The sequence below is a fragment of the Dryas octopetala genome, chromosome 3 (assembly GCF_963921425.1).
Source record: "Dryas octopetala chromosome 3, drDryOcto1.1, whole genome shotgun sequence".
Classification (NCBI taxonomy): Eukaryota; Viridiplantae; Streptophyta; class Magnoliopsida; order Rosales; family Rosaceae; genus Dryas; species Dryas octopetala.
The window spans coordinates 2,317,468-2,331,013 of record NC_141368.1 but is presented as its reverse complement, the minus strand read 5'-3'; the positions used below and the strand labels follow the sequence as shown (position 1 = coordinate 2,331,013).

Sequence of the window (13,546 nt, the reverse complement as noted above, 5' to 3'; positions counted from 1 at the left end):
AGTAGTACGTAGAAATTCATGATCAAGAAATGTGTTCATCGCTTACCCTTTGGCATAATATTACCCTTGTTTTGAATCTTTTGGGACTTGGCCATTACCTCTGCCTTCTTCACCTTCTTTTCGTCCTTGGTTTTCCTGATCCTCTCCTTAAATTCACTGCGCATAAATGCATGACCATTGATGACATGACATGACATGACATGATTTAAACATCGAAAAACAAGTAAAGAAGAAGAGATCAGGAGCTTATACCGAAGAGCATCCTCTCTTGCAGCATCTCGAACCTCAGGTTTCTCACTTCTCCTCTTCTGTATGACCTCTAGAGTAGCACCCACTATGGACCTTCAGTAAGGCTTTTTCGTGGTGCGACGCCTCTTCTTAACAGTCTCTGCAGCAAGGTCCTTGTAATATTGTTTTTCCACGCATATTAATTACCAACCAAACTATGTAATGTAACACCAAATAGATTCATTACTTGTACGAGTAGCTTGTGGTCACTTCTCATTTCTCAACCAATGTTTTGCTTTTTCTGATGAGAATTTATTACCTTCTTGTGTTGCTTTCTGTATATGGCTGTCCAGGCAAGTTTAGCTGGCTTCAGTCGGTTGTGGAAGTACCTCTTGCATTTAGAGTTGGCAAAGAGGATCACCTAATTTGATCAAAAAAAGAAAAAATTTCATGCAGCAAATGAAGATAAAACAGTTTAAACTGAAAAACCATTTACCTGGGAATCAGATCGAACAAATCTGATACCCTTTCCAGGGTATATCTTGCCCCCACTGAAGCGGCAGAGTTCAGTCCTGACATCCCAAATCGAACAATTAATAATTGCATTACAACAATTTTTAATGAAAAAAATAAAAAATTGCTGATTGTTGAACAAACTCCAGCTACCATAGTAATGGTTACATGAGCAATTTGTAATAGATTATGTCTTAATGCTACCACAACATAAATGAGTTTAGGGGATATTTAATGTAACCCCATTTGATCAATGTTAATTCTGTGTAACCCATTTGATCAATGTTGATTCTACGTAACCCCATTTGATCAATGCTGATACTAATGTGTTCATAATGATCGAGGACTTGAGGAGACACCATCACAAATGATGAAAACTAATTAGAAAATACCGAATGTTTCCAATACCAATCAGAAGTAATAAATCAAAATTAAGCCACATTCATTCAATTTGACCAATCCAAGAAGGAAATAAATAGAGTTGATCACAATGACCCGGTTGGACAGTCCATTACACTCAACGTCCCAAGATGTCATTTTCATATTTTGCCATCATTTTTCTCAACAACCAAACAGAGGGATCATCAATAAACAACACATATACAACATACATTGTAACATTGGCATCTACCCACCATCATGAATTGAAATAATGAAGTAATGAACACATCGTGAGGATCAGCTACTGAGCTACGTACATACGCATTCATCATATTACCATAAAAAAGCCACATGCAGCTTGCACTCTGTTTGTACATATATATGCATACATATATATATAAATGCAAAGAGTGATAACAGTGTAGAGTGAACAACATACTTGAGAACCATTGCGGCAGCTTGGCACTCTGTTAATTCACAAATAGTAAAAGAACAATACTTGGGTCACCTTGGGGTACTTCAAGGTCACCCTACATTCCCAAATTATGATTTTGGCAATATGAGCGTATAATCGGAAGCGTTCACTTTTTAAATAACATATTAAAGAACACTCTAAATATTGATATTTTCGTTTCTTATATCATGCAAAATGGGCCAGACCCGGACACATAGAGGCCCACGTGATTCTTTTAAGAGCTCTCGGCCAGACCTACGATGGTAAACAAGAATTATTTACTTCTTTCATGGTTGTTTTAAATTTCACTTCAATATCAAGTTCCATTCAAACTACCACACTATTTTAAGTTTGAATTTATTGTTAAAATCATTTAGGGGGGGTGGGGTATATTTGACATTTCCTGGATATAATTAATAAGGTAATTTTCTTAATAATATTTTTATTATTGTGGAATGGTTTTGATTTGTGTAGCTTAATCTTAATGGCCGGAGAAGCAAAATGGGTTGCGTGAGTGACCTAATAAGGCAATCTATCAAATAAAAAAGAAGATATATGGCAATCTATCAAATAAAAGGAAGATATATGGCAATCTATCAAATAAAAAGAAGATATATGGCAATCCATCAAATAAAAAGAGATATATGGCAATCTATATGAGATTTTCTGTTAGATTTCCTTACAAATATGGAGAGCATACCAATTATGGGTATTTCATTAATTTATTTATTTTTTAGAAAATTAGGATTAAATACCAAATCTCAATAATTTTTTTGTATAGCATGAAAACCATATAATTTTTCAATTGAACTACCAAATTTAAATATAGTTTTTTAGATTATGTCACAAATATGTTCGCCCCTTTGATTTGAGCATTTTTCATTTGATATTTTTATTCTTTGGTCCACATATGATTAGTGTTAGTTAAAATTTATAAGGTTTTGACAAAATTGCTCTTGAGACTTTTATATTATCTTGAAAATTTGCTAATGTAGTCTCAACTTCACATTTAATTGTGACTGAACGACACTCACAACTTCAAATTTAGTTGTGACTGAACGACAGTCACATCTAAGTTGTGAGACAGTCACAGTTAAGTTGTGACTTAATTGAATTTTTTTTTAGAGAAATTATACTACAATTAATATAGTATAAATAGAGATCAAAACAATACTTTTACTCAAAATAATATATAGTATAGTGGTGTGAGTTGTCTATTTCAATTTACCAAGATAGTCACAGTTAAGTTGTGACTTGTGACTGCATTGATTTTTTTTAATATAATATAGTATAAATTAATGTAATATTTGTGATGTAATATTATTTTTATTTTTTTATTGTAGTGGCATGTGATGTAATATATGTAAATTCTAATACCTTTTGCTTTATTAATTTGTTTGACTTTTTAACTAGTACCTAATCTAAAATGCTATTTAATTTTGGTACCTAAACTAAAAAGTTATTAAAATTTAGTAGTTAAAATCAATAGACCTTTTATTTTTTCATATTTAGTTGAATGAAATTATGCAAACCATTCTTTCAAGCTTTTATCATGATAATTGTAGAACCAATTATGCACCAGTGCCACTGTTGTTAAGGTTTTTTTTTTTTTTTACTGTAAAAAGTGTTATAATAATACACTTTGTATTTAACGTCACCAATCAATATTGGGTAAAAATGTAAAATTATGTATAAAACTTGTTTTTACCTAAATAAAGATAACATAATTAATTGAATGAGAATGTTTAGAATGGAGGATCATGATGGGATGATTGCTTTCATTTATAACGCCAATACATAGATTCAGGTCTTATTCTAACTTAAATGTGTTGGGTCTAAATTCCAGTAACCTAATGTTTCAGTGAAGGCTATAAAGCTTAATTTTTATTATCAAATATTATTTTATACCATTATAATTTATTGTGGAAACTTATTTAATTCAAAGCTATGAACACAATATTGGTGTGCTCCATTATAAATAATAATTTATGATTCACCCACGATAAATAATTTATGACGCCCATGAAATGAAAATATATTAAACTTGGCCACTAAACGGAAGAAGATATAATGTATCATCCAAATTCCAAAACACGATACACTTTTTATTATTACATGCAAATAATCGGGATAATATATTTCATGCGATTTTCTCTCTAAAGTTCCGAACACTAATTTTCAAGGTATTTCAAAATCACATTATTGGCTATGTTCCAACAACATTGACACACATAAACGAGGAAAAATTCATCAACAACATGTTTATTAATTAATGATAAACTAAAGTTATTAAACAATGACTTGTACTTTTGTTTTGGGAGAAATATCAGTGACTTGTACAGTTGTACTTTAATTTTAGGCATTTTAGCTAACATAAAAATACATACAAACCTCAAGTGTTCGTACTTTTCTTCTTAATGCAAACGTCATGCCTTCAGTTGTAATAACTAACAAGTGACAACAAAATTAATTATGGTTATCCTCAGACTTTTAACCTTCAGTCTAAAGTTTTTTCTCCACAAAAAAAGAAAGCAAAAAATAAATTTATCAAAAATATAAAATGGCACTATAATTGTAATGACATGTCAATAAATTTCATGCCGAGGAAAAGGTTAGGGGCAGAAGATATACCTTCCATATAATTAGTATTTGTATAACTATTTTTCAAACAAAATTATTGTATAAAAATAATTGATGAAGGATATTATATACTAACCAAAAAAGTTATGATACGTGCGTAAATAATCGATGGAGGATATTACTTACTAACCAAAAATGCTTAGATACGAGCGTTTTACATACAATGTATGTACAGAGTGATAATGACTGACGTATGCAAAAAGAAAATAAGGAATGGCAGACGAGCGCGTGCCCACGTGGGTTGATTGCAAAAATAAAAATTAAAACTAATTAGAAATAAAATAAAGTTAATTACCATACTATCCTTAATTAACATTGCTACTAGTAGTCCACGTACTGGCATACATAGAGAGCATGTGTAGGAGAAGGAGTCATAGATTGAACTGCAAGCAAACAAGATTGAGCACTAGAAAAGTTATTGTAGAGATATTGCGAAAAATAATTAAAGAAATTGCTTAATTGTTTTGGACATGAATGGATACTGCGATATTGAATGATGAAGGGTACTTTTGTAAAGATAGGCAGAGCTATATATCCGGTAATGAAAATGTAGTGATGTCAGACTCATACATCGAGGCTACAGCAACCAAAGTACCAAACCCTGCAGTCTAGGTGGGCTTAGATTTGAGGAATCCGAACAGTGGGCCTACGTTTTTACGAAATGACCATAGTATCCTCAAAACTCACCGCCTCATTGGGTTAGATTCAGTCCATGCACCGACAGCGATGCAGCGTTCACACCAGATCATAACTCTACCAAGACAAGTACAGAGGCACGAACACCACACGCGCTTGCACACGCGTGAAGTAGAGTTGGGCGGATTTCACGAACCCAGTGGGTCTCACGCCAACGCCCATTTCTTTCCTTCTCTGTCGTATGCATTATATTATATATTTACCATAGTTTTCTCTCATTTTTCTCAAAATGAAATATAGTAGAAACTAGAAAGAAGAGACTTGGGGTGCACATGAAGGAAGAACTCATTTTGCCATTTGGGTCTGAAATTTGATTCCATCAAGGCATAGGGCTAGAGAGAGAGGGTTTTTGTCGATTAAAAAAAAAAAACAAGGAAAAACCATTAACAAAAGCTCATTGACTCTTTGATTTCCTCTCTGGGTCCTTGTAAGTCAGCTGCAAACCCTCAAGTCCTTTTTTTAATTACTATTTTATATTTTTAGAATAGATTAATAGTACAAAGTAAACTATATTTTCTCTGTATTTGTTACTTGTCAAAATATATAATAGTTTCTCTGTCTTTTTCTCTTCAACAGATCCCAGAGAGAGAGAGAGAGAGAGGATCTGAAAATCTATTATCTTTGTTCATTTGTTGGCACTGTGACACAGATTAACTTTAGTATGCTCCCTGTCAAAATTTAAAGGTAACCATTTCTCCGTACTGGGGTTGGTTTGCATGCCATCTAACTTCTCAGTAAACATTATAGAGAGAGAGAAAGGAGAGAGAGAGAGAGAGAGAGAGGTCTAGTGGGTGTTTTTGCTTGGATTTGGTATGATGGATTCCAAAAGTCTTTGTGAAATAGTGTGAATGTGAGATGAGCTCTCCCCCTACCTTTTTGTGTTTGTCTTCCTTTTCCTCTGCCTTATTTGTTTGAGACCCTTTTTGGGTTTACTTATTTTTTGGGTCTTTTTCAGTCCTGCCAAATCATTAGTCAAGCACAGCAGAAAAGGATGGAAATTTAGGGTTTTCCTATATAACCATACTATATAATAATTGTGATATCGGTCTTTGAGAGATTTCTTTCTCATAGTTTTAAGAGGAGAGAGAGGGGGTGTGTGAACTGTGGATCAGGAAAAAGGGCTTTTCTTGTCCTGTTGCTTTTTTTTTTTTTTCTCTCTTTTATCTGAAACAGATTTTCTAGAGAGATAAAAGAGTTTTCTAGAGAGAGAGGGCCTTGAGTCATGCATGGGCGTTGACAAGGAAACAGCTTTTTCTCCTGTTTCTAGTAAGAATACAATTCTCACCTTCTCAGAGTCTTTTGCTCAATCTGGCAATCGCTGGCGGTAAGGTCAAAGATCGAGAATAAAAAATTCATAATATACCCATGTGAAAGTGATAGTGACTATATATATTTCCATTAAAACCTGCAGAGACAAAGGGTCAAATAGCTAGACAAAGGATTCTGAGAGATAGAAAGTCTTAATTTTTATTTTATATTTCTCAGCTTTGATGAGTTTCGGAGGTTTGATCAGCAGTGGGAGTGGTAATAGTGGAGGTGGGGGTGCAAGAGTTGTGGCTGATATTGCTCCACACAGCAGCCCCTACATGCCCAGTGGTGCCATTGCTCAGCCACACTTTCTCACTTCTACCCCCCCTATACCCAATTCAATGCAAAGCTCCTCTGCCCTCTCTCTTTCAATAGTATGCCTCTCTCTCTCTCATTCTCACTTAACTTGTTCCCTGATTAGTTGATGATCTGCCTCATTGTTGCTATTTTGTATTGATCTTTTACTTTGTGGGCATGTTGTTGTTGTTCTGCCTTTTGATGTGTGCTTTTGCAGCAGAACATGGACGGTCACAGTGAACTGGGTCTGATTGCTGAGAATTTTGATCCTGGCATTGTGGGGAGGTTGAGAGATGATGAGTACGAGAGTAGGTCCGGAAGTGATAATTTTGAAGGTGCATCCGGTGACGATCAAGATGCCGGAAACGACCAACCGCCCCGGAAGAAAAAGTACCACCGGCATACACCGAACCAAATTCAAGAACTCGAATCGTAAGATTTCTCATTTATATGTCTGCTATTTTGGTATTTTGTTCAAGATTGAGGGACTTGGTAATAGGGGTTTTGTTTTTTGATCTCTTGTTGCTGTGGTGTAGTTTCTTTAAGGAGTGTCCACATCCTGATGAAAAGCAAAGGTCAGAACTCAGCAAGAGGCTTGGCTTGGAGACTAAGCAAGTCAAATTTTGGTTCCAAAATAGACGAACCCAGATGAAGGTTTGTTGTCACATTGTTCAATTTGCTCTATTTTTTGATTTAGTCTTGGTCAGATTTGGTTTTCAATTTTGTGAATAATGGGAATGCAAATTGATAATTTGAATCAGACGCAATTGGAACGTCATGAGAATATAATTCTTAGGCAAGAGAATGACAAGCTCCGAGCCGAGAATGGTGTGATGAAGGATGCTATGTCAAACCCAATATGCAACAATTGTGGTGGCCCTGCCATTCCTGGCCAAATTTCGTTTGAGGAGCACCAACTTAGGATTGAGAATGCTCGATTGAAGGATGAACTGAACCGGATATGTGCTTTGGCGAACAAGTTCTTGGGCAGGCCCCTGTCGTCCTTGGCCACTCCCATCTCTCTTCCAAGCTCAACCTCTGGTTTGGAACTTGCGGTAGGCAGAAATGGGATGGGAAATTTCCATGCTGTAGGCTCTGGGTTGCCAATGGGACTCGATTTAGGAGATGGGATTTCAAGCTCTTCGCCACTCATGCTTCAAATGAAATCCTCTATGGGCATGATGGGCAATGAAATGCCATATGAGAGATCTATGTACATAGATCTTGCATTGGCTGCTATGGATGAATTGGTTAAGATGGCTCAGGGAGATAGCCCATTGTGGATCAAAAGTTCTGACAGTGGAAAAGAGATATTGAACCTTGAGGAGTACAGGACATTTTCTTGTGTTGGTATGAAACCTGGCGGCTTTGTAACTGAAGCTACAAGGGATACTTGTATGGTAATAATCAACAGCTTGGCTCTCGTAGAGACATTAATGGATGCGGTACGCTAGCCATCCTACCCTTTGTTTCATAGTGAAGCTTAATTTTGATGATTTATTTGAACTGTCTGTTTGCAATGAGGACTCATAACTATAATTTATTTTCTTTCTTATGTTTCATTCTATCTCTACAAACTTTTTCACGCATCATTCGTGTTTGTGTTAAATATTCATGTTGTTAGCATATGATCTTTGGCGTTTATAGATTAAGATGATGTGTATAGTCTCTTGATTAATTTTGACTAGTGATCCCAAAGGTAGAACAATGCTTAAAAGCTGGGTGTTTGAAACTTGAAAGTTAATCATTTGCTTTTCTTTGAGTAGAATCGGTGGGCAGAAATGTTCCCTTGTTTGATTGCTAGAGCCTCCACCATTGATACGATATCCAGTGGCATAAGTGGAACCAGAAATGATGCTCTTCAAGTGGTATGTCTCTTTCTTTCTCTCTTTTCTCCCCCCTCCCCCTCTCTTTCTGAGAATTGAGAACTCACGAAGATCTAATTCTGTAGATGCATGCTGAGCTTCAAATGCTTTCGCCATTGGTCCCTGTGCGTCCACTGAGGTTCCTTCGTTTCTGCAAGCAACATGCAGAGGGTGTGTGGGCTGTGGTTGATGTTTCTATTGACATCAATCAAGAAGGTTCCAATGCAAATCCCTTTTTTAACTGCCGGAAGCTTCCTTCTGGCTGTGTTGTGCAAGATATGCCCAATGGTTACTCCAAGGTAATAGCTGATGTTGATTCTTTATTCGTTACATTTTACCTTTTAATGCAATGTCATCATTCTTTATGATTATTGAGCTGGCCATTGTTGGTATATTAATGAGGATGTTGAGCTGTATATTTTGAGTTTGTTGTGAAAACATCAAGGTGAAATTATGGGCAGTTAAACTCCCATAAACCTAGCCTAGCTTGACTTGTGCTTCCAAGAATTTTATTTCTTGTTATCACTCAACAACATTGCTTTCTTTTTGATCGGATTGTTCCTATTGTAATATAGGAGGACTTTACCTAGAAATTCGTATCCTTTATTATTATTATTTTACTGAAGAAGATGCTTCCTCATTTTTATCATTATATAATCTTCAAACTTCGAAGCCAGGGTTTGTCATTATCTGTATTTAATTAATCCACTGCTGCTCTAAGCTAGAGATGAGATAATCAAGGATACTCAGAGTTTAATATTAGTGTAAACCATCGAATCTATTTCCGTGCCTTGAATATATATAATTTTCATAATCTGTATGTGCTGGTGAAGGTAAAAACTTTGGAAATTTCAATCTTTGTCACATAAACTGTGTATTTGATGCTTCTATTCCTATCTCTCCTTCTGCCTTAATTCTTTCTTTATTGTCCACAAGACTAAATGACCTGGATACAGTCTTATATTGTTGTATATTGAACTCCATGCAGTGTGATTTTCTGTACACTTTATTTTAATATGTTGTTGGTTTCTCCACAAGCCTGATCAATTTTGACTTTTCACTTGTTTGGCACACCTTTAATTAGTTTATAATTCCATGCCTTTGATTTCATGTCAACTCATCTCTAGGTGATATTATCTATAGTACTCTAGTTGTCTTTCTCTGATGCTTCCCTCTCTCTCTCTGCAATGTTTTTTTTTTAGCTTTCGATGAAAGGTTTCTTTTTAAACTTAATATTACGAAGTGCTTTCTTTCTTAAATAGATGTAGTGAAAAATGAAAAGGGTCATTTTGTAAATTCATGAGGTGGGCCAGCGAGCTGCATGGCCTGTCCGACCAGTAAAGGAGGAACCAAGGGAAGATGATTGGGTTACTAAGTATCTTGAATTTATGGCACATAATCTTATGGTAAACATTTGTAGAAATAACTGAGTCCGTTGATTTGTTGGTAATTTGGTATTGTTACTTTTGGACGCTCCTTTTTTGGAAATAACTTTATCAAGCTATTTTAAAACAGAATGATAGTTAACCATCAAGATATATGGAGCTTTATCCTTTTTTCTTTTTGCGCAATAACTCGATTGACTTTTTTCTTTGGTCAACCAACTCAATGGACTTCAAGATTGTTATGGCTGTACATGAGCTTCAAATAGATTTTAGGTGGGTGCTGCCTATTAATGGATAGTAATTTGCAGGTGACCTGGGTAGAACATTCAGAATATGATGAGAGTACCATCCACCAACTCTTCCGGCAATTACTCCGTTCGGGTATGGGCTTTGGTGCACAGAGGTGGCTTGCCACTCTTCAAAGGCAATGTGAGTGCTTGGCAATCCTCATGTCCTCTACCATCCCCAACGAAGATCACACAGGTCACTCCACTACTGCCTTCTAGTACTACATTTTTTTTTTCGGTGACAAATATGTGATGTAATTCATATTCTGACAAACACCTATGTTAATTCTACAGCGTTAAATATCAGTGGTAAAAGAAGCATGCTGAAGCTGGCGCAACGTATGGTTGATAACTTCTGTGCTGGGGTTTGTGCCTCATCTGTGCGCAAGTGGGACAAACTCTGTGTTGATAATGTTAGTGAAGATGTGAGGGTTATGACCCGGAAGAGTGTGGATGACCCTGGTGAGCCGCCTGGTGTCGTTTTGAGTGCCGCAACATCTGTTTGGATTCCAGTATCAAGGCAGAGGCTGTTTAATTTCTTGCGAGACCAACAGTTGAGGAGGGAGTGGGACATTTTGTCCAATGGTGGTCCAATGCAAGATATGGTCAGCATTGCCAAGGGGCATGGAATTGGCAACTGTGTTTCTCTCCTTCGTGCCAATGTGAGCAATATATAGTTATACAGTTTCTCTCCTTCGTGTCTTATTTTGTTGTACTATATATTCATTCGTTCATTCATTCATTTGTACATTGTTTTTTGTCGAGGTTTCAGGCTATTAATGCCAATGATAGTACAATGCTGATATTGCAAGAGACATGGACAGATGCTTCGGGCTCACTAGTAGTGTATGCACCAGTTGACACAGCATCAATAAATGTTGTGATGCAGGGTGGTGATTCTGCCTATGTAGCTCTCCTACCATCAGGATTCGCAATCCTTCCTGGTGGTACATCTGACTATGGTGGTCCATCAGTGAAAGCAGAAGGCAATGGCTGCGATGGGGGTGGATGTCTGCTGACCGTTGGATTCCAGATCTTGGTTAATAGCCTTCCTACAGCCAAGCTCACCGTGGAGTCAGTTGAAACGGTTAGCAATCTCATCTCGTGCACAATACAGAAGATAAAATCCGCTCTTCAAATACATAGTGTCGGCGTTTGAAAAGCCATGCCTGCTGCTTAGTAAGCTTAATTTTAATTTACCTGGTCTTTTTGCTTTTTGTGTTTTGAGAAAAAAAAAATGATACATGAGATTATAGGGAGAATATAATGGATAGTAAGGAGCTGGAGATCAAGAAATTTCGCCTAAAAGGGTTTCGAGTCAAGAACGAACCGCGTGTGGGAAGAATGATTTTGTGCTTATTACTAATAGGGCTTTGCTTCTAAACTTAGAAACAAGAGTTGAAGAGTGGTGGTTCGGGTATTGACTCAGTGGACCAGCGAGGTAGACTCAGCTCTGTCTTTTGTGTTTGGTGATTATGGATACCATACAGAACTGTGACATTGTAGGAGCTTGGTTTTCTTTTGATTTTGAATGTATCCAACTTTTGGATCTTGTTAACTCTAGTTTTATTTATGCCTTGCTTTTGGTTTATTGAAGTTTGTTTATTAAACTACTCCATCCCGGTCCCTCTTTTTATGTTGTTCTGTAATCAAGCCCACATTGATTATGGTTGTAAGAGGCCCACATGGATAAGTTTAATGGGTTGATGATCATCATTCCGGGAACGGCATCTGGCCCAAAATAAATCTGGAAACTGACTCTACTTAGTGAGAGTAATAAATAAACTAAAATGATTTCACTTCAATTAAGCTTTTAATACAGCTCCCACTTCATTTATCTCTATTTTGTTTTGGGTCTGAACTTCATTTATATCTTACCATTGTGATATAATTACCAATTCATAAAAAAGCATTTCACTTATTAAAGACTAGCCTTTCCACATTCGCGGTAAAGCGGCTCTTTCCTTATATTGCGCAAATACTGATATTTTAACAAGCGTAATTTGTTTAATAGGTTTTTCTTATTTTATTCTCCAATCACAATATAAACAAATCTAGTAGTTTAACTTAAATGAAAGACCCAAAAAAAAAAAAAATTGAATATGTGAAATTAAAGGGAAATTAATTAAGGAGAAAGAGGTGACAAACTAATTCTCATGTGTGATAAAGTAAATTTGGGAAATAAATAACTTACCATTAGATTTAAGTTGAAATAATCTTAGCCATTTAGACTAGGAGATAAATTTTAAGATTCAAAAACCGTTTTATTTTATTAAATAGATTAAAATTATCTTTTAAAACTATTTTTTTATTTATATTGTGCAAGTACGTATAACAATATTTTTACACTTTATAAAAAAAACTTATTTACACTTTAAATTGACATTTTTCTTGTAAATTTTTTAAGGAAATTTTTTTGCAAAATAACTTTAACTTTACTTCTATTTTCAATTGAGGATCTCGTTTTACTTTGATTAAAGGGAAGGACAATGCAGACCACTCAAAAATGCTGAATTGACCGTCCTCCTCAATTATTTTGCAAATATTCCTAATATACCCTTAATGTAAATAAAAAAATTTATTTAAAAAAAAAACCACAAAACCCCGTCTCTCCCACCCACCCACCCACCTGATCAGTCACACATTTTCTCTCTTCAGTGTGTCGCCGTTCGGCGACCAATGGTGGCGAGACCACCACCGGTCAACTCCCCTGTCTCTCCTCTCTTTCCCCATGGTAGCCTTCAAACATGAAAGCCTAGAAAACTCGAACCCAGGTGAAGACCTAATCGACCCCTTCACCGACGATCTTCCCTTTCCGACAGAGTTGAGATGCCGAATCACTTGGGCTTTGTTCCCCAGGTCACGGTGAGTCCAACCCTGGTCTTCCCTTGCTTATTCGACCACCGTACGTGGCTAATCGACGTTGTGAAGCTCCAAGGCTTTCGTCGCCGATTTAGCAGCGAATTAGGTCGACCCATTTATGATTTTCGATCCTCTCGTTGTGTTCTTGTTGCTGATTATATTGGTTTGAACCAATTATAGGGAGGGGTGGTGGTGGCACTGGGTGGGATGTTAACGGGGATGTGTTTTTTTTTTCTTTAATGCAGGGGTAAAATATGAAAAAATGGAGAAAAAAATCTTAGGGTGGTTGAAATAGCCCCATCTTGATTAAATCAAATATTATTATTAATAATTTGTTTCGATCAAAAATATTCTATTAAGTTTGTCAAATATTCCGTTAAAAGTTGATCAAGTGACCCACACATAACCAACTTTTAAGAACAAAATTGTATTACTATTAAAAAATAGTTATAAACAATTAAAAATAATAAAATAAATAAATAAAGTGGAGGAAGGATGCAGAACCCTCCCCCTCCCCTCTCTGGCCACTGTTGGCGACTCCCCTTCCCTGGCGACGCCCTTCTCTCCTCTCTGCCCCATCTCTCTCTCTCTCTCAAAACATCTCTGATCAGAAACAAAAAAAATTGAAAA

The 13,546-nt window shown here is 36.1% G+C and overlaps 1 protein-coding gene and 1 pseudogene across 8 annotated transcripts; one reads left to right on the top strand and one right to left on the bottom strand.

Annotated features, from left to right (window-relative positions):
* Window positions 1-35: 35 nt before the first annotated feature.
* Window positions 36-1,572, bottom strand: LOC147289460 (large ribosomal subunit protein eL24-like; annotated as a pseudogene).
* A 3,609-nt stretch (window positions 1,573-5,181) lies between these two features.
* Window positions 5,182-11,645, top strand: LOC147289459 (homeobox-leucine zipper protein HDG1-like). 8 transcript variants are annotated; one of them, XM_086235042.1, is made up of 11 exons: window positions 5,182-5,339; window positions 5,489-5,596; window positions 6,398-6,594; window positions 6,738-6,949; window positions 7,054-7,171; window positions 7,279-7,962; window positions 8,284-8,385; window positions 8,469-8,681; window positions 10,076-10,250; window positions 10,349-10,716; window positions 10,827-11,645. In XM_086235042.1, exons 3-11 carry the CDS (start codon window positions 6,403-6,405, stop codon window positions 11,211-11,213), a joined length of 2,451 nt encoding a protein of 816 aa, XP_086091168.1. In that variant the 5' UTR covers window positions 5,182-5,339; window positions 5,489-5,596; window positions 6,398-6,402; the 3' UTR covers window positions 11,214-11,645. The 8 variants fall into 8 exon arrangements, with proteins under 8 accessions (XP_086091168.1, XP_086091165.1, XP_086091167.1 ...); XM_086235039.1 differs by having other exon boundaries at window positions 6,735-6,949; XM_086235041.1 differs by lacking the exon at window positions 5,489-5,596 and having other exon boundaries at window positions 6,735-6,949.
* The last annotated feature ends 1,901 nt before the right edge of the window (window positions 11,646-13,546 follow it).

What these genes read in the sequence shown, in the direction of transcription:
- LOC147289459 (XM_086235041.1), top strand. Translation starts at nt 6,403, where the DNA reads ATGAGTTTCGGAGGTTTGATCAGCAGTGGGAGTGGTAATAGTGGAGGT. An exon ending in CTGCCCTCTCTCTTTCAATA is followed by an intron (nt 6,595 to 6,734) that starts GTATGCCTCTCT and finishes GTGCTTTTGCAG; the next exon opens with CAGAACATGGACGGTCACAG. An exon ending in CAAATTCAAGAACTCGAATC is followed by an intron (nt 6,950 to 7,053) that starts GTAAGATTTCTC and finishes GCTGTGGTGTAG; the next exon opens with TTTCTTTAAGGAGTGTCCAC.